The 21,573-nt window shown below is 40.4% G+C and overlaps 1 protein-coding gene across 17 annotated transcripts in view; it reads left to right on the top strand.

Annotated features, from left to right (window-relative positions):
- DTNA (dystrobrevin alpha) overlaps positions 1-21,573 on the top strand; it is a 223,917-nt gene that overhangs the window by 156,270 nt on the left and 46,074 nt on the right. For 11 of the 17 annotated variants that reach the window (XM_071419057.1, XM_071419078.1, XM_071419049.1 and 8 more), the window contains 6 exons: positions 6,488-6,573; positions 8,078-8,232; positions 12,460-12,565; positions 14,535-14,701; positions 17,164-17,288; positions 20,428-20,436. In XM_071419057.1, the coding sequence (XP_071275158.1) occupies positions 6,488-6,573; positions 8,078-8,232; positions 12,460-12,565; positions 14,535-14,701; positions 17,164-17,288; positions 20,428-20,436 (648 nt within the window). The remainder of the gene's footprint in view (positions 1-6,487; positions 6,574-8,077; positions 8,233-12,459; positions 12,566-14,534; positions 14,702-17,163; positions 17,289-20,427; positions 20,437-21,573) is intronic. The other 6 variants (XM_071419091.1, XM_071418993.1, XM_071418983.1 and 3 more) reach the window with 1 other exon arrangement.

Below are 21,573 nucleotides of genomic sequence, written 5' to 3' on the forward strand. Positions count from 1 at the left end.
CCTGTACTGCAATATTTGCAGTCCTCAGAACTGAGTTACTGGAGAACAGCGGTTAAGTCTGACAGGTGCAGATGTTGTCACTTTATGGCTTATTTTTTGAAAATTCATCAGCAGAAAACACTGGCCATTAAACATTAAAACAAGGATGCTTCCCCTCTCTCTTCCCAGTCCTCTCTCTCTCTGCCCTGGTACTGGGTGTCATTGAGCACCTCTCAGTGCCAGACCAGCCAGTGGCTCAGTCACCATGGCAACAGGGAGAAAAAGTAGGTGTTCCACATGAGAAGGCTGCACTCAACCTCTCCTCCTGCCCCTCTGAGAGGAAGAAAAGCCAGTCCATTGTGAAATCATAGCCTTCAGGAATATTTTCCTCCCCTCAAGGGCAATAAAAGAAGGAACAGGCATTTTAATTCATACCATTGTGGCTGTGACAAGGATACTAAAGGATGCTGGAAATGACCAGATGCATTTATTGCTGCATGCCAGAAGTAAACTGCTTCCTGGCTGGTAAACATATGGAAAGACCCTGGTCTGTGGAAGCAAGACCTCTGATACTGTGCTTACTTTGTAGCTCATTGTAAAGGGATAAAGATCTCAGCTACACAACACAGCTACTTGCAGCATAATGGAGTAGAGGAATTTAGTCCCCTGGAGGGAATCAGAGAATGTTTTTAAGGGGGCAAGGTTTTGCTTTCCCTGAAAACATTCCATGTGCTGTGGTTCATGATCTGTTTCTGAGCTCCCATCAGGCCCCCCCAGAGTAAGGAAGCTGTGACCCTCACTCCATTTGTCAAGCAGCAGCTCAGCCTCTTGTGCTGCCTCTGAGTGTAGAGCATGGGATTGCACTTCCCAGAAGGGCAGAGACCCCCAAGGAATCCCTAGGAAGAGGCTCCCAGCTCTGAGATCAGAGATAGGGACTAGCTGCCTATCACTCCATATTAAATACAGCAAACATATGAGATGATGTTCGTGTGCAACCTGAGATAACTAAGTTCAGGTTTCATGGAGATATTTGTCAGCTAGGTCTCTCTGTACTGTAGTGGAAGTCTAGACACCTGTCACAAATAAAGACTCACCAGTTGAGCATCTGATTCTCAAAATGTGCCCTGCACTTTAGTATGTCTCATATCATTGAAGTTTTATGTTGAATGGTGGTTCAGGTTTCCTGGTTTCTGGGAAACAGAGGGAGGGAGGTGGCTCTACATGCCACAGGAACAGTGTGGGAGCTGCTGGGGTCTAACCAGAGCTGCTGTCTCTGCTTCCAGTGTTGCTCCTTTCTCTCCCCTCCAGAGCAGGAAAAAGGTCATTCTCTGCTGAAAGGTAGAAGATGGTGGAAGGAGGAGCATAGGTCTTTTCTTGTGGTCTCATGTTCAGAGAGAAGCAATGCTTTGCAGGCTATCCAGAGGGACTCAGCAGGCTGGAGAATTGGAATCTCTTCATGAGGTTCAGCAAGACCAAGTGCAAGGTGCTGCAGATCCAGAGAAGGGGGTGCAGTTTTTCATGTCCCATTTGGAAGCCAAAGTGGAGAAATGGAGTCTGCAACGTAATGTATATGAAAGGACCACAAGGGACAAGTTATTTCATGTTTTAAAGTCTAATAAGCCTGCCACTGTCTCATTTATTTAGTTCTAGTTAATATATATGTTGCTCTTTGTGTACTGTACTGGATGAAGATCCTCCAAACTTTAAACAGAGCCTCTTCCTTCTTTTATAGCCTGCTGAAATCCTGGCAGATTTCTCTGCCCTCTGGCAAGGACTGTTTCCTTAGGCCTGCAATATACAGATGTCTTCTCAGGAGCTAAAACTTGGCTAGCAAAACACAGAAGAACCACAGTGTGCTGCCATGGCATGTGGGCCAACTTAGCCACTGCTGGTGCTGAGCTTACATCCCATTTTTTATGGCTTTTTTATGGCATTGGGGATTCATTAGGCCCACAGATATTTCTCTGCTGCTCAACCCTGAAAGGAGAAAAAGTGGGGGAAAATTATAGTGGATAGAATTTCATGTGAGACTGAATGGGATGTTCCTTTATGCGGCTAAAAGTAAGCTAAAGTACAACCTTATAGAACCGCAAGCCAACAAATTCAAAATTCACCAACAGAAATACTTCTCCAATTAACTTCTCATTAGTGTGTGGAAGTCAGCATCATGTGGTAGGTGACCCTGACACGCCAAAACCAGTGAGCAGAATGAGGTGGTCAGACTTTAAAAAAATCTAGACAGAAACATGTCTGATCTATGTTTCTAACCACAGGTTAAAATTAGGCAACAGCTTTTGCTTCAAGGCCTAGGGTGATTAACTGGCTTTATGAAACAATAGCACACTTCCTTCACTGGCACACCAAGTACTACCTAAAAAGTTGATGAGTACAAACCTCTCTGAAAAATTCCTCCCAGGCTGGTGTCAAAGGCTGGGCAGCAAGGTGGAATGTCAGCCTCATTCAGTTGTTCTCCAAAACACTCATTTTAAACAGAGTGGGAAATATTCTGTGCTAGATCATCTCCAGCTATTCCTGCTGCAAAGTTTAACTGATAAGAAAAGTAGCTGAATTTTCTCTGTTCCTTGTGCACAGTCCTGTGAATGGAGTTGTGAGCCCTGGGCTATAAAACAGACCCTGCCTGGCTTGGGGCAGGACTTGACTTCTACAGAGAAATGAGGAAATTTTCATGCCCTTGTTTAATCAAAAGAACATTTGTATTGTACTGATTTCAGTACATGAAGATGATCAATATCCATTTTGGAAATACAACTTCTTGCTCATTCATCTGTTCATAGCAGTAAAGTGTTTAATTCCCTCTCTTCTCCACCTTTGCTTCTCATTGAAAGACACAGAGGCACATTGACAAAGGAAGTCTAGAAAAAAAATGCATTTCAGATTTGGACATTATGCATTTGCTGTCCTACATGAAAGAATCTTGCTAAATGTCAATAAAATTTCATCTCTAAAACGTTGTTTTGAAAATGGGAATTTGTAATTACAGCCTCTGACATTTCAGAATTGACTGCCTTGATTGATTACCCTGGGTAGTAACCAATAACTGAGGAACTTTTCTTACTTTTGCAAAAGATACCTTAAAGTATTGGGGGAGCACCACTTGTGCCTCATTAGTGAGAAAAATGCTATTTTCTCAATGTCCTTTTCATGGGACACATTTGCTGTTTCCAAAGATGTGATGCTATTTCTTGATGGCTTTCCCCACCTTCTGGCTATCTCAGTGTGGGTGTTGCTGATCCTGACAACTGACAGTGTCATCTATTTGGTAACATTCTCCTTGGTGACCCAATAGGCAAAATCAGGCCCTGGAGCTGGACTCAGCCTTTTATGTTCTGTGGATTTTGTCAGGCAGTCTGTGGGGTTTCCCTGTTCTGGTGTCTAAAAGCATGTATAATTTTTTGCCCTTTTTCCCCCCAAGCCAGCAGGAGATAACCTTCAACCCTGGCCATCATTCCCTTTCCTAAGTACTCCATCCTCTATTGTTGTTAAGTGCACATCAGCTTCAAGGTTTGCTTTAGACATCATTTATGCTTCTTGCTGAAGAGTAACCTCAGTAAGAGAGGTGCAATATAAAATCAAAATATTTGCTGTCCTCTCCTGTTTCCACTAGTAAAATTTATTTCTCTTTGCATTAGCCAGCCCAAAGCTGTTTTCAGGGAGTGCTGACTTCTCCCAAGATCTTCCTGCTGCTATGAGCCACTGCTTCAGCATTTGCTTTTGCACAGCAAACCCTGTGAGGCCCCAGTGCTGCCAGTCAGGGTCATCTGTGGTGCTTAGACACAGCTTAGGGCACTTCTGGATATCCACATGATATTGGCCAGTCTTAGGCCCCATTACCCTGTCTGTTCATCAGTCGTGTGTATTTAAATATGCATGTGTGTATGTGCACACCCACACACACACAAACACACACAGACATATATATTTGGAGGGCAAATTGGGTTTATATTGGCTCTTGTGGTGCTTTTAGGAATACAAATGACCAATAGAAAATACAGTGTCAAAATGAATCAACTCAAATGGAGAGATTGAAGAGATAAATGATATCTTTTCTTTTTCCGTTCCTCTCTTCCATAACCATTTGAGTATGGGAAAAGCCAGTGGCTCTAGGGTGGAAAGCTGAAGCCAAGTTGATATGTGTCTGCCATGCAAAAATATAATCCTGTTAAATGTAACTAAACCTCCTGGGAAAAATAATCTAAATCTGAAGCACTTGCACATTTTTTTAATCTCTAAATCTTCCATTGCTTCCTAATAATGCCATTGCTTCTACTTAGCTTTTTTTTTTTTGTAATATAACAGCTCTTTTAAAGGCAGATGGAAACCTCATGATGAAACAGTGCAGAAAAATTCCTAAGGGTCTAAAGGGCAGCATGCACAAAAAGAATACAAAAGGACCACGTTCTCAGCCATAGCAGTGCTACGTCTGGTTTACACAAATCAGAATCCAGTCAACAAAGAATGGAAGTAGAGAAGCCTGGAAATTCCTATGCTGTGATTTTTATCTTATGAAGCCAGTCAAAGGGAACTCATATAATGAAAAAGTTTGCATAAAAATCAGCATTAAAGAATACAGTAAATGTTTCTTTCTTAAAAACTGACATAGTGAATTTGTTAGGTTTTGCTTGTATGTCTAGTTGATTGTCTGGCAAAAAGCAGAATTTTAAATGAGTGAAAAGTATAATTAGAATTTCTATTTAGAATTATGGGTTACACTGACATAGAACTAAATCTAATTCAATGAACTTTAAAGATTATTAGCTGGTCAAGCTTAGGGAACTGACTCATTTTCTAAAGTCTGAGTGATTTAATGAAGTGAAGCATGTGGCATGCATCTATATACAGATGTGAGTATACCATTCATGTCTGTCTTACCTGTATATGTTACTGCATTAGTCTGGTTTGGGATTAGCAAAGAAAGAGGCACAGTCACAGCTCTGTGTCCTTCCAGAATCAATTACTTTTTTAGTTCTGATCAGATGCAATTTTCTTCCTTAAAATTGTGAGTGACAATGAACAGAGTAATTTTAGAAATATTGATGAAGATCTAAATTTCTATGTACTACTATTGCCAGTGCAGTTAGACCATCTTATATAGGACATGATTATATATGTGAAACAGGAAATCCCTTATAAACACTGTGTTCCCTGGTAGAGTAAACTGAAGATCACAGAAACTCCATTTCCAAAAAACTGACACAAAACTTCATTATCTAGCCACATCATTAATCCTGTCAGAATTTAGAAGGAAACATGGCTGCCATTTTGCTAATCTCACAAATATTGGTTGTCTCTTCTTTAAAGCATGATGACATGTCCTCACTGATGTCATTAATTAATATCATTAATTCATGTGGGAAGCTGTGAAGTAATGCCAAGGAGTTTGGATGATGGATTGAAGTTGCTCCTGTGCAACTCTGGACTCCTAGTGCCTTACAGTAAGATTCAGAAAATTCCAAGAAAAACCACATTTCGTCATTTGGATGTCAAGAGATTAACATTAAGAAGGAGATGAATTTAGCAGAGCATTCTCATTTTTGGAAAGGGGCTGAACACTAAACTGGGGCTGAACACTAAACTGGGGCTGATAGGTGTTTTAGGGGCTAAGTGTGCCATGCAGTGTGGGAGGTCATGTTTTACTTATCCAGCTCAAATAAACCAGGTTTTCTGTGATGGTGGGTGATCATTGGGGACCATCATGGCTGTAAAAGGAGAATGAGGACAGTGGGAGGAATAATAAAGTTAAGCCATTGCATGCTTCAAGACAGCTGGGGGAAGAGCTGCTGATGTGCCTTTTTGCCCCAAGATAAACTCTTTGGTGAATTTGGGGTTTATTAGCATTTATGCATTGTAAATTGAAGGTAGAGAGCCAGGTATAGCCTCCCCTTGAACAAGCCAGGGAGAAAACTCTTCTCCACATCACAACATACATCCTTCACTCATTCTGGATACAGGCATATTTCCCATTTTTCAGCAAAGTCCTTCTTCAAGGTTCCTGGGGGTCAGGTGTATCATTTAAAATGCAATTGTCAGGACCTACTGACAGGTACAGGTGAAGTTTGTATGATGATGTGAGCCCTATGTGCTTTTTCACTTTTGTTCCCAGTGCTGATTTTTTCACTTATTTGCAATCTTCTAGGTCAAAAAAAAATCCAAAGCACTTAGGATAGGGAAACCATGAGTCTGATAGGTGTCTCCCAGTGCTACTGTATCACAGATAGCAGTAGTAATTATCACTGTATATAATGAGATAAACAGTTTAATACTGAGCTTCATATACATAATAAATCTGCTCTGAGATCTTTACAGAGCAGTGTACTGATGTGTGTTCCCACAAAACAAACCTTCTTTTTAAAGGACTCATTTCTCTGTATGTCAATACACATATATATATTGTGCATTACAGTAAGTGATGTCAGAAATATGCATTTTAATTGAACAGATTCTCATAAAATGGACATGTAAAATATGTCTACTTTCTACTTTTGAACAGGGAAGGACATGGTAAAATTTCCGTTTTTGCTGTCAAAATGGCCTTGGCAACTCTTTGTGGAGGAAAGATCATGGACAAATTAAGATGTAAGTGATATTTTTTACCATTAAAAATTGTTATTGCTGGAGAATTAACAGTGCAAGTAGAAAAGAGGGAATTAGGATAAACTACAATTTCTTGGCTGGGTTTGGGAGTTGCCCTATGTATATCTCTAAGTAAATCCCACTATATGTTTGGTTGAACTTCACACTGAAGTTTTTAAGAACAAATTGCATACATTGAGGTTCTTATTGGTGGATTTTTTTTTTCCATTGGGGTTATTGAACTTGGAATACAAATAAGTGCCTCAACATCATGAAGCATAATTTAATCATTTCTTCTGATTATTTTTAGTAATATCTACATCTTTTTACACGTAGAAGATCAATATATTTATGTACTATTCGTATTTTCTTCCATAGGGCATTCTTATGCCATGTATTTTGGTGAACAGATTCTGATTTTGTAGGATTTATTCCCAGTTCCCCAATAGCATAGTTTACTTGTTGCTGCAATGGAAGTCTTTCTCTATAGGCATATAATGTCAGGTCTAGAACACCATTTTCCAGACTTTTTGACCAAAAACCTTCAGTTTCCACTGAGCCTTCTACCTGAGCCCAAGAAAACTGAGTTTACAAATTACAGTTGTTTACAGTAGACAAGTAGAAATTCCAAGTGCTGATTTAGTCTTCCAGATTTGGTGCCATTTTTTAATATATTATTTCTGTGTAGAAATTCAAATACAGACTGAGCTGAAGTTATAAATTATAAATCATAAATTATAAATTGAGCACCATTTTTTCCCTAAGCTGCTTTAAGAATAGGAACTAGGTCCATCCAGTGGAGGGCTGAAGTACAATGATGATTTTTTGGGTCAGCAGTCCCGGAGTCCTGTTGTCAGAATTTCCCTTCCAGGTTCCTGGAAATGAAGCAGCTGACATGACAGCCTGAAAAACAATAAATGTTCCTTAGTCAGAGATCTCCTGCTAAGCAGAGGATAATTTTAAACAAACAGAGAAGTAAGGGCTGACAAACTGACATCACTGCAATAATAAAAGTGTGATATTTTTATGCATAAGAATGAGGGAAGAGTGAAAAATAGCATATTGGCTAGACCTTCATTGCTTTGTATGTCCTGTCCAAGACAATAATAACTGACTTAATGAACCCATTGTCAAGATTTTGATTTGACATGGTAAACTGGCAGCAGGCAAAAAGCTGATGTAGCATATCTTGTCAAATCAGAGCCTTCTTATCTGATTAAATTACTGCCTCGTGCCATGCATCAGACTTTGCTTAAAAATGACCACACACAAAGAAAAACAAATCAGGAATATTTTAGTATTAAAATCAGCTAGTTATTAATATGCAAATAATTCTTCTTGTTTTCTATTAAAAGAGGTCAGAAATAAAGATGCAGTAATAATGGAGGTTTCCATACGCCAAACATGTTTACTACTTCTCTTTCAAATCAGATGATACTGAACTCAGAGCAAATCTGTAGCTCACACTGAAGCTGCTGTGATGTTTCCTTCTCTTTTCCCCCCTCAGATATTTTCTCCATGATTTCTGACTCCAGCGGGGTGATGGTTTATGGCAGGTACGACATGTTCCTGCGCGAGGTTCTCAAGCTGCCCACCGCTGTCTTCGAGGGGCCTTCCTTTGGTTACACTGAGCAGTCGGCAAAATCCTGTTTCTCACAACAGGTAAATGAAGAGACACAAGTTCTCAATCACCCCTCTGAGCAGGCCAAGATTCTTCCTGTCTTACATATAAGTGCATATTTGCCCTGGAAACACTGGGCTGGATGAGGGGAAGGTCCACTCCGCTGATTTCTGGTGTGTAGGTTTGGTGCCTTCAACAGGAAGCTGGTCTCCGTAGGTTCCCCATACAACCATCAAGAGAGAGGCTTAGTCAAAAAGTGATTCAGAGCAGTGTCTTGACTTACACATTCCTAAATTAGGAAACTTCCTAATTTAAGCACCAGATACATATATACCTTTAGGTATTCTATATATTTATACCCCAAGACATGCAGACCTCCACCCCACTTAGTTGGTGTTGGTATAAGCATACAGAACACTAACTTCTGCATACAAAGCTGAAGTTCCACCAGAAAAAAAAATCAAACTTCAGGTTTTTCCAGTGATAGACATACAAGTTTAGGAGTGAGAAGAAAATAGCCTTAAAACTTCTTTGTAAATGGGAATCAGTATGTATTAGAAAATCCTTAGTCTCTTACCAATAACACCAGTGAGATAGGGTCAGGAAAGCAATGAATTTATCCTGAAGAAAATACAAGATTTTTTTGCAACTCAAAAGACTCCATAGGTACACTGAGTACAGCACATTGGCTTCAGCTAATACATAGCACTTCAGAAGATTCTGTAATTGTGGCTGGTTGTCCACTTCTCCAGTGGAGAAAGAGAGAATTCCTCTGGCTCTTGCCACACATCACACTGTATAATTCCATAAATATGTAGTAAGGGAATATGCTGAAACTGGGACAATGTTAGAAATAAAGTTGTATTTTCCCTCTCTTTATCCTTGCATTTGCTAACTGAATACTGTTGAACAAGTAAGTTCAATGGAGCAGGAATAGTGTCATTTTCATGCAAAATAGAGGCTCATTTTTAGTATTCTCTCAGTTTCATCACTAATCAATAGGCACTCCAGTCAGCCGAAAGGAGATGTTGAAATTCATTTATTGAGTCATCTCCCAATTCATTTTAAATTGTAATGTTTGCATATGTGAAACTAGTCTTGTTCCACAGGGGAGATTTAAAACAGCATTTCATCTTATGTTGAAGAATTTACGTGGTGAAGTGACTTCTGGTAGTTTTGTGTTAAAATAATGCATGGGAACAGGGTATTCAAGCTTTGCATGTTGGTCATGCTGTTATTATGGATGAAAAAAGGAATTTCTTTTCCTGAAAAAATGTAATTCAGGCCTCATTTTTTATCTCAGTTGCCATCAGAAATGGCACTTGCTTTGAGATTGCATCCAGCTGAGTAGACCAGATGCATTAAGGTATCTTTAGAAGCAACATCTTCAAGCAAGCATTAGATGGTTTTGTTTACAAGCTCCACTTAGAGCTAACAAGAGTTAAGTCTCTGACTGATGTAGGTACACAGCAGGTTTACAAAGCTGCTGTTTTGCATCTGGAGGCAGCCAAGTACTCTTGTAAATCTAGTCTGATATTTCACTTAAATTGACTTTATGTAGTTCTCATTACATCCTCACTAGGGATGAACCAGAGTTTTGAAATGAAATTCAGATCTTTATGACACCATGATAAATGGTATTTACAGTCTTAGTCACACACAAGTCATTCTTTCTCTCTCTTATATTGCATGTATCATTATCAGAAATTGATAGCTTGGAATAAGTTTGGCATTTTCACTAGTTCTCACAATGGGTCACTTTTGCCTACCAGAAGCCTTTCAACCCCCTGATGTCTAGAGATTCTTCAATTTCAGGAAAATAAAAGATTCTGAGAATTATCTGGTCATGGTGTCAAATCCATTCAGTTTACATCTGAAAGGATTTTTCCTTTTGCAGAAATATTTTATTATTCCAATTCTACTGGTTTGCTTGATCCTACCACGTATTTTCCTCTGCCTGTGAGGTACTACTTGATTGAATGTCTGTTCAAAGTAGAAACAACAGTGTTTCCTCATCAGCAAATTTGTGGGGCAGAAATGCTGGAGCAAGTGACTTAATGTTTCAGAACACAAATCTGTGGCTCAAAAAGAAGTTTTATCATTACCACTTTCCCCCATAGGTAGGATTGATGTGATGTTATACTGTATTTGTACTAAGCAGTATTGTTATTATTGTAAAAAACACTTAAAAAATATCCCAAACTAAAAAGATAGACACTAACTTCATTTTCTTAGCACTTGTCTAAGTGTTATTCCACAAACCTAGACTCCATCTGTGTGTAGTGTATATTTAGAAAACAGCTTTTGGTTTAAACTTTCCCAGCAGCTGAAGGAAAATTGCAGGAGGAAAATGTATGGAAATTGCTCTGACAGTGTCCTTTTAAGGGACACTGCTTTTTTCTCTAATCCATAAAATCAGTGATCACGAGAGCAGTTTGGCCATAAAGCTGTCATTGAAGCTAAGTTGCCTTATTTGCTGCCAATCAGATTTTAAAGTTATAGTGGCTTTCAAAAGCCCACTGCATTGTGGAAGAGCTTTCCTTGTCTCCTTATCTGTTTGCTTGTTAGACTGGTTGTGTGTATCCCTTCAAGAGCAGAGGAAAGATCTGAGGCTACTCAGCTCTGCAGTATGGGGCACTGGAGGTCCCTTCTTTTCCTGGGCTTCCTTCCACCTTTTTTTCCCCTGTGCTCCCAAGTTCTGCTGCGGACAACAGAGACATTTGCTGACAGCATTGATCAGCAAAGCTGTGCCAAGCATCCACAGCAGAAAAAGAAATCCACATCTCCAAAAGAAAGATCCTTTTCTCTGAGCTGATGCTTACAGCATAGGATATCTATTTGGGAACTGCTTATCTGCTCTCCATGGCTGGGAAGATAATTCATACAACAAGCAGGTGGTAGTGTTTGACTGGACTTCCACACTGCAATTATTCTGGGGAAAGGTAGTACTCCAGTGAGATTTAGAGTTCATATTCTGGCTGTTTCTGTTCATTAAAGAATCAAGTCCATTTCCACAGTAGCCTGAGGTATTTTCTCCTATGGACAAACATCTTCATATCTTTCCAAATATCTTGCTATGTTTCGTCCCTGCGACTGTTGCAGTGTGAGATGTTTTCCATTGATCACTCACTGTATAAGAGAAATAACATTTTTATTTACACTTGGTGATAATTGTGTATAAATGGAGCACAGATACTCTGTCTGGAAATCTCAGCTCTGAAAAGAATTCCACAACACACAGAGATGATACATATCACTGCATGAGTGCTGCTTAGCTTCCTCATGGGGTAACCATAGTTCTTTAGCAAGTTAAAGCAGCAGCTTATGCAATCAGATATGAAAATTTAGCCATCCCTTTGGATATAGGGATACTACTTAAATATGTATGTCTATAAAATATATCTGCATATATTCTCAGCAGGGCTCAATATTTTTGCATCTTAAATTTTATTTAAGGAAGGCTCAGTTGCTGGTTGAAAAAACAAATGAACTAGGATTTGTGATTACTTTTTCCAGACACCTAAGAAATTTAAGGCTCTAGATTGCATTTTTAAAATCAACAGGGATATCTTAGAGTTTAAATCTCTCTGAAATTTAAAGGGGCATAAATCTCTGAGTGCTTAAAGGCGTGAAGAGTTCAGGAGCAGTTGCATTCCCTGAGCATATGCAATCTTGACATCCCACAGTCAGAACTCACCCATAACTAGTTGCCATTGCTCCTTAGACAAGCAAAGTTTCTTAAATTATGGCAACAAATTGCTTGTGCTGGTCTCTCCTTATTCTATATTTCTTTCGAATTTGTGCTCCCTTGCCAGTATTTTCTCTCATTTTCTTTTTTCAAGTACCGTCAGCAGTGATTTTTCATTCGAAAATTGGTCATACACAGTGATAGCCCACATCCACTTGTACTTGTCACACGATACTCAAAACAGATGAGAGCATGCAGAGTTGAATACCACCCTTAACCACAAAGTATCTTCAGGCAGTGACTCTAGAAGAGAGTCTGGAAGTGAGTGGGAGCTAAGTGTCTCCAACCCAGCCTTGTGAGAATGACTTCTAGTCATCAGTTGTATCATTGTACCAACTAAAAATAGCCTGGAAAAGCTTTGCTAGTATCACTTGTTCTTTTTAGTAAGTCAGGGCTACAGGCAAACAGTGTTTGAAACTTATTCCCAAGTGTTTCTGTAGAGACAAGATAAAATAATTTTGAGATGTCTAATTACTGATTTTTTTTTTTTTTGTGCATGTTTGTTTGCTTGTTTGAGCAGAAAAAAGTCACATTAAACACTTTCTTGGATACTCTCATGTCTGATCCCCCGCCACAGTGTCTAGTGTGGTTACCACTTCTGCATCGACTGGCAAATGTTGAAAATGGTAAGTAAAGAGGCGCTGCCAAAACACAGTTACAAGAATAAACTTTGGTGTGATGATTTTCACACTCTGTGGATGGTTTTGTAAAAGCTACTGTACAGGGTTCATTGACTCCATGTGCTATTTTTACAGTGACTGGTAAAATATTTGAAGTTTGGTGGTCATTCAGCCAGGAACATGGCTTAAATTTTGCTGTGCTCAGGAAGTTAACCTGATCGTGTCTCCTCCCATGCTCTGGAAAAGCAAAGAGCAATAGGACTTCATCCATTCACACACTTATATTTGGTAAACTATCAAGACCACAACTTTTATTAGCTATGACATATGGCAGCAGAGAGGGAGCAGCTTGGCAGTTTCCGTTCATGCAGTATTCCTGGCAGGAGATGTCAGTGCAGTGCAAAACACCAGCCAAAAGGTCCTTAGGAAGGATCTACTCCTAAGTCTACACTGCCAGACCATATCCTCTGAAAAGGAAGTTCCCTGTGGATGGTGTGCATCCATTTTTGGTGATAAAAGGAAAAGGAGGAAAAGTTGTATTTGTTCCTGTGCCAAACAAATCCCTCTTCCACTGAAAGGCACCATGATGGGTAAGGTGATTTTCCCAAGTCTTTTTTGGCTACAGAGAAACCTATCTATCCCACCTTCCTCAAGCTCTTGTCATCCATCCCTGTCCCTCACCAGCTTCGCAGTGTTTCCTAGCCTAGAGCAGAAACCCTTCTTGCTGCAAAATTCTGGCAAGGAGTTAAACCCTGACACATTCAGCACTGATCCAAATTTTCCCAGACTGAACCTTATGACAGTAAGGCAGAGGGTGCCTGGGAATGAGGGGATGTTCAGTACCCTGTGGTAAATTTGGTACAGGCTGTAGCGAGGAAAGAGGAACAGAAATAGAAGTATTGCCTGGAAGGTGCTTCCAGATATCTTAATTGGTGCTTTAGTGTCCTCAGTGACTTGCTTCCTTGTCACTGTCTGCTTCTGAACAGAGAACAGGTCTCTCCAAAGGCCAGCTTTCCAAATCTGGGCATCCAAAGCTACATGTTCAATCCCATATATAGGTACCTAAATGACACCACTTGTACAGATGAGACAGCAGTAATTGAGACGATAACATGTCTAAGTACACTTTCATCCTTTCAGTAGTCATACAGCTGAGTTTGACTTTTCCTCCAAGATACGTCACCTCAGCTGCTTAAAACATAACAAAACACTCAACTTCTCCCAGTGGTGCAGCTGCAGTAGATTTTGCAACATACAAATTTCCTGTCATAGAATGGTGTGGATTGAAAGGGACCTTAAAGATCATGCATTTCCAACTCCCCGGCAGGGACATCATCATCCACTAGACCAGGCCGCTCAAATCCCCATCCAACCTGAACACTTCCAGGGATGGGTCATCCACACCTTCTCCAGGCAATGCAGTCCAGTGCCTCACCATCCTCACAGTAAAGATGTTCTTGCTAATACCTAATCTAAACCTACCTTCTTTCAGTGAACCCATTCGCCCTTGTCCTGTCCCTACATGCCCTTGACAAAAGTCCCTCTCCAGCTCTCCTGTAGCCCCTTTAGGTACTGGAAAGCTGCTCTATGGATTCCCTGGAGCTTTTTCTTCTCCAGGCTGAACAACTCTCAGCCTGTCTTCATAGGAGAACCTTTATCTTCATGGCCCTCCTCTGTACTCTGTCATGTATTCTGTTAGACACTGAACACTGAACACACACATTTTTTGCTCCTGTGAGCAGGAGGCATGGATACTAGCTCAGAAGCGAAGAAGGGTTTGGTGCCCAGTGTAGGAAGTGTTGCCTGTGGCACAGGCTGCTGTATTTTCTCGGGTCAGAGCTGTCAGCAGCATCCAACGCTGCAGGTTGCTTTAAACAAAGAAAAGATCACCCTTCAGTTTGGTGTTTGTCCATAAACTTTTTCTGGGTGTTCCTTTGTTTTGTTTTTTGGCTCACCATTTCTTTCTCCCACCCAGTCTTCCACCCCGTCGAGTGTTCCTACTGCCACAGCGAGAGCATGATGGGGTTTCGCTACCGCTGCCAGCAGTGTCACAATTACCAGCTCTGTCAGGACTGCTTCTGGAGGGGCCATGCCAGCGGTTCCCACAGCAACCAGCACCAAATGAAAGAGTACACGTCATGGGTAAGGGAAGGCTCCTGCCTCGCTGCAGACTGCTTTGCCCTCCAGCCATCAGAGAAGCCCCCAGCCACAGCTCTGGGCTCGGGCGAGCTGGGAGCCGGGCTGGCACTTTGGATTAGTGACCCTGTCTGGGAGGCTCCGGCCCTGGGAGCTGTCGGGAGAGCGTGGAGGTGGGAATAGTCTTTCCTGGGTGAGGATCTGGTGCGTGCCGCGGTGAGGGCAGCGCAGGAGGGGCTGGCAGCAGGGCAGCAGGCTCATGGCAGCTTCTCCCGTTCCCACAGGACTCACGGTAAAGTCGTCATTGGCTTGCTCTCTTTGGCTACGTGTAAATGAAATGATGAATACTTAATGCTCATTCATCAATATTTTCAGTTGAGTGGCTGCAGCATATGCGTAGCATTTGGGATGATCCTGGCACTGGAGATTTGAGCGTGGTCACGGGCTTAGATCCACAGTAGTGTTTACTATAGAGAAAAGCTCACTTCAGGCTTTTTGTTGTTAATCAAAATAATGCAGTGTTTTTCCTAAGCTGAAAGAGAAGTATCAACAGCTGCTGGAACCTTAACCTTCCCTGAAGGGCATGAGACTTGGAGACTCAGCTTTCCATGGACTGGAGCAAAGCCCCAGTTGACCCCCTTGTTTACAGAGCATCAAAATCCTTCAGGATTCAAACACAAATAGCAGAAAATACATAATTAATTTCAAATATTTCAACAGTGTATTTTTTTAAAAAAGGGAAAATTATGCATACAGCAAAAGCTCCCATTTTTATGGTACTTTGAGTTTATTATTTAACAAAGTTCTGAATTTTAATACTTCTAAAATGTCTGGTTTTCTGTTGATGGAACAGGCAAGGGTTAAATTGGATGTGGTTTGCTCTGTATGCCAGTCATACAGCCCTGCACTGCATCCCAGCAGACCTGGGTCTGTAATTGTTTTTGTGGGTCCTAATTGCTGCTTGTTGCATAGAAACAAATGGCCAGAGTTTAGTATCTGAATAGGAAAAGTGCCCACTGTGTAGCTCAGACTCCATTCCTAGCCGCAATTTGTGCTATAAAATCCGTTTTTTGCTGTAGCCAGGGAGCTGTAATTATAGGTAGGAAGTAATTGGAAAACTTAAGATTTCTGCTCAGCGGAAGACAAAAATATGACCACATGCCTAGTGCTTTCAGATGTTTCCTTGCCAGAAACAAATGTTTTGCTTCAAGTTTGAAGTTGTCTTTCTGTAGCATTCATTAGCATTTGTTCAAACCTGGTTGGCATTCTCCATAATGCATCAGTATTGAGCTCCACATGCAGTATACTTCATGTACTTCACTGGAAGTGTTTATGGGTGCAGTGGAAATCAACCGTTCTCAATTCAGAGTGAAATTGCATTTAATGAATGCAAGAGAAAGAGCTTGAACTTTTTGTATTTAGGTTGGATTTCTCTAGTAGAAATATTTCAGTATAGACTTGGTGACAATCATATGTCAATGCGGGATGTATATGCACAAATACAAAATCGTTTCTGTCAAATTCCAGAAAGATTTTTCAATTTCAGCCCATAGAGCTGTGTTTTGGGGAGAGGAGACAGTGTAAGGGTCACTAAGCCTTTTTTACTGGCAGAGAAGTGAATCACAGAGAGCTGAGTTGAATTTCCTGAGAATCCTTCACACAGCCTAAAAGACACCCTGGATCTCAGAGATCCCTTAGAAGGGCAGTTGAGTTTACTCCTCAAGTGCATAGCCTCCAAACAAAACAGAAAACAGAAAATACTGGTTTGTTGTTTTGTTTTGTTTTTTTACACATTGATGAGAATTACCCTTCTTGCATAAACCCTCCCTATCTTTTGGGGACAGTGACAGTACATCAGTCTCTTTTGAAATGCTGGTGCCACAGTGGGGCAATTCCTGGCAAGCCCCTGTCTCAAATTTCCATTCTCCAGTGGTCAGTGGCCACAGGAGGTGGAAGAGAAGCTTTGTAATAGCAGCTAAACAGTACAGGGTACTGGAGGTGAGGAGGGAGATACTAGCGAGGGGGAAGAACAAAGCAGCCTAGCCTGGCCCATATCTGGGAGGGAAGTGATGTCCCATACAGTGTATCTACAGGGACAAGCATGCTTGGATCTGTTCTCCTTGCATTCCCAAGCTGGTGAGGTACAAGCCAGCACCAGCCCAGGTGACACAAACTGTGCTGTTCTTTGTTCAACAATGCCTGAGTGCAGCATTGCAAAAAAGCCATGGCAACTTTCCCTAGAGATACACCTCCAGCCTGCTCTAAAGGCTGCTGGAGGTAACAGTAATCCCTTCCCAAATGGAGCACTCTTTGCCTTACCAGACTCTGGGCATGGGAGGGGGGCAAGGGGGATGTCAGTCCATAGGTACCTGAGCTGTTAGAGCTTCTTGTTGTTTTGTGCTTCCTGTAGCAGAAACAGTATGCACCTTACTTGTCCAGATTACCTCTACCTTCCTTGTTCCTCCCAGAAATCACCTGCTAAGAAGCTAACTAATGCACTTAGCAAGTCTTTAAGCTGTGCTTCCAGCCGTGAACCTTTGCACCCAATGTTCCCTGACCAGCCTGAAAAACCTCTAAACCTGGCTCATATTGTGTAAGTATCTGTGTGCTGTAGACAAAGTAAGCTTTGTGGTAGGAGTTGCTTGCACCAAGTGTAGATACTACAGCTCTGAACAAAGCAGGAGGCAGATGTGGCTTGTCCAGCTCAATGCATCACAAGTGCAAATTTGCTGGTGGGGATATTTAGTGTAAAAGTGTTTTTCTGGTGTGACTTAACCTGTAAAAACCAATGGGATATGTAGGTATAATCAACTACTGGGACACAACATTGTAATGTTCCCATTCTCCTCAAGAGATGTCCATGCAATTTTATGGAGTTTCAGCACTTTGGGATGTATTGATGCTGAGAACATCAGTTCTGTCATCTAGAGACTATTAGCTTCAGTGTATCACAGGTATGCCTTGACACAAGGTGCCAGAGAAAAGAAATCAGACCAATTTTGTAAAAAAAGGTGTCAGAGTTCTCACTGACTTTAGTGGAGCTTCTTCACCAAGCCTTGAAGAATTGTGTTAGTCTGCATAAAAAGCAGGCCTTCAACTGCCAAGTCACTTGAAAAGAGTCTATTAGCCTTATGTTTTGATATGTTGAGAAAGCAAAATTATTTTTTGGTATAGTAGCATGTCACTACTTTTTTTCTGCATGAGTCAAGAAACCCAAAGCAGAAAGAAAATGTATTTGTGCAGGGTGAGGAAAGGACGACTTTGGATGAGTTTTTTCTAAAACATGCCCACTAGCCATAGTGGCAGACACTCCAATTTTCTCATTTATCAACCTGGCTTACCTTTGCTTCTTGGGTCCTTTAAAAAAAAGGGAAAAAAACATTAAATTTCCCATAAAATTAAGAAAAAAATACGACATTGGTTGGAAAAAGGTACAAAGAAATTAAGCTGGAAAAAATATTCCAAAAATACTGCCTTAAAGTATTTCTCTTATTCTGGTGTATTTCTTAAGAAAATATCTTTCTTAACCATGTTCCCAGGGCTCCTGACTGAAGCATTTTGGGCAGCAGCCATTAGAATTGTATTTCCATGCTGCATAGCTATGTTACTGGCTGCTGGAACTGCTCTAGTCTGTAATTATTATGCATATTTACCTTTGTCCATCCTGAATATCTGTATGTAGCATCTCTAAGGGCAAGTGCACTCCAGCCACTGTGGGCTGTGCAACACCTGGAAAGTTCACACAACCTAACCTGCCTGGCATTTTTAGGATGAGTTATGCTGATGGTCCTTCCTTATGTGGTTATAGCACAGCTTCTTCAAGGTGTAAGAGAGTGTTCTGGTCTTCAGAAACAAGGTGCCTCTGACAGATACATAGTGCCAAATCCCTGTCACACTTAATTGTCAGTTAAACCCCCTGCACCTCTTTATGGAAGAATACTGGGAGGATGTTGTTCTTTGGCAGAAATGATCTGGAGTTCCCTCCCTGCTGTGCCTGGCCCTGCTGGCAAGTCGGTGATAATTTCACAGGGCAGATTTTGGCCATCCTTAAGGGAAATGGAGAGAGACAGAGAGCTTGAAACTGAAAGAGAAGCCTCTGTTCCCTGTTGGCAGGGGGATCTTGAAGGCCTGGGGATATGTCAGAATATAAAAGGTAGTGAAAACTGGGCTACTGTGAATGGATTAAATGCATTTAGGCAAGGCAAGGGGAAGGTACCATAATTAAGTAGGAACTGATCCAAATTTTTGCTGTGAAATTAACACCTTCCCTTATTCCTAAATATACAGACAATTTAGAGTGACGGGATGTGAGAACAAACCACCTTCTATTCTGGTTTATGACAGTTTCTCTTTATTCATAGTTTGATGGTAATATAGCTTGGCAATCTATATTGGCTACAAGGATGCATGAGTGAGAAAACTGTAAGTTGTGGAGGTATCATGATCTACAGCATAATTGACACAAATTAACTGAGGGCAGAGGTATAGTACAGAACCTTGTCGAGAATATCTTCTCACTGATGCAGTTTTTATTTTTAAACATAATGGAAGTTGAGAAAAACAGCTCTGGGCAGGAATCCAGGCAAAAAAGGGGGTTTATATTTGCATCAGATGGAAGAATTTTGGCAACAAAACAGTATCCTTTTCTTAGCTTCTAGCTTAAATGGGGACAAGTGCTCCCTGAATTACTATAGAGACTTTCCTTTTGTTTGTTCTTCCACCTTTGCCTGGGATCAGACAAAAAGACTGCATGGCTTTTTTGTTTTACTGGTGCCACATAAAATTTTGAATTAAGCAAGAAATACATCTAAAGCCTCACCTAGAGAAATAGTTATCCACGTGTCATAAACCTGGTGGTAGAACTCCTCCCACTGATGAAAGGGTCACTTTTCCTCTCTCTACATAAGAATAGCAACATGAAAGAAAGTCCAGACAGCAGAGATGACAAATGGCACGGCCATGGAGATATTTTTCAAATCTATTCTGCACTGGCCTGACTTCATTTCCATCTTAAGCCTGTGGGAGCATTATTTTTGACATCAGTGTAAAGAAGCTTGGAGCAGCCTGGAGCAGTTTGAAAAATTCCTCCTATTTAATTTGGTTTATTACTGTGGATATATGTTGTACCATAGCATGCTTTTATTACATAGCATATTAATATATATAATACATATTTCAATAGCATCAAATGTTTTCTGCCTCCTTGAGGACAGCTAATTCAGTATCACTTTTATCAGAAAGCTTAATCACTCACTTTCAGGAGTTTAAAAATAACCTCAGAAAGGTATAATTCATAGACAATAGCTGAGTTTTCCTTTGCTTTGCAATAAAGTCTGTTGTTCTGTCTTACCACATCACACAACTCCGTGTGTTTGAACATCCATTTGATACTCAGCTGGAACCTCAGGACTGTGACAGTGGGCATCAGCCTTTAGGAAACTTGCCTTGGGAAAGCTCTGGATTAGTTTAACATCTTTTTTTACTATGAGAATTGACAAAGTAATGCTAATCAGGAAACCTTAGCAAGGTCTTGGAGTTTAGAGAAATTTTTACACAAGAGTAACTTTGCTTTTGTAAACAGGTTAATGACCTTTTATGCATAGAGGCTCTCATGCTTTTTCAGATTCAGGGTCATAAGAATGGAGTATGTCCAATGTATTACTTAGACCATATACATATTGAACTGACAATTTAATTAATGATCTCTTTTCCATTTTATTCTGCTGCAAAAGAGATACTTGGTGAGTATTTTTCTTCTTTAGTACACTTGTTGAAGGAAAAGCTTGGAAAAATTGCAATAATCTCGGTATTACCAAAAAAAAAAAAAACATTAAAAACTTCTTTGTAAGTACATGGAAGACAAAGGACTGCTTCTCAAATTCATGACTGATCATAAATTAAGTTTTTCATGAGGTTCTGCAGATGCAGGGTTAGGTTAAAACTCTATTTTCATATAAATAAGTAACACTCCACACCCTACTTCTTTCTTTTCACAGTTTTAAACTTCTTAAAAATCAGTGTAGCGTTACCTTGCTGAGAAATTAATTTGAATGTTTCAAATACCATATTTTTGCCTGTTTTATTAGAAGTTACAGGACAAAATATATAGTAATAGTTCAGTTCTGTGCAGAACTGGGTTTCTTGGAAATGCTTTGGTTGACCAGTTGTCTTCCACAATTGGAGCCCAGTGAATATTTTGCAAATGGCTACCATATTTCTACTTGCACATCTGCAGAATTCAAAAAGCAAGATAGGTCTTCCATAGAGCCTAAAGGGAATATGAAACAAAGTGAGGTCTGAATTATTGTGGCTTCAGATTCTGCTCATAATTGATTGAAAGCCCTATGATTTTAATAACATACCTTTTAGTTGTTCCTGAGGAGATAGATCTTTTGCCCAATGTTCCATAAGAAGTCTGCTAAGAAGGGGAAATTTCTCCTTAATGGATACAGAAGGATAAAATTACACACAGATTATTTTTAACAGTAGACAGTAAAAGAAAGCAGAGGAAAATTCCTTCTTGTTTCATTTTTTTGTAAAAGTAGGAAATAAAAAATATAATAATAAAATCATCCTCTTTAACTAAATATTTACTCTACATTTTGACTTAGGGATTTGATATACCAGTTAAAAAGTTTTGCCATCAAACCAGTTTAAAATTCCATGTGTATTTCGTGAGATGCTAGGGCTTGGGTACACTGTGGTCACTATGTGGATGTGGCAGCATGGAGCTTAGCACCAGGAATAACTTCATGAAAAGGTGTGTCACTTATTGGCAGTTTGATGCTGCAGACCTCCATGCTGCCACAGAGCCCTGACTGCCAGTGCTCATCCTGGCTGGTTGAAAGCAGGGACTGCACCCTGGACTGTTGCCTCTG

The sequence above is a fragment of the Agelaius tricolor genome, unplaced genomic scaffold (assembly GCF_023055355.1).
Source record: "Agelaius tricolor isolate 1412-34295 unplaced genomic scaffold, bAgeTri1.0.p SCAF_2, whole genome shotgun sequence".
Taxonomy (NCBI): domain Eukaryota; kingdom Metazoa; phylum Chordata; class Aves; order Passeriformes; family Icteridae; genus Agelaius; species Agelaius tricolor.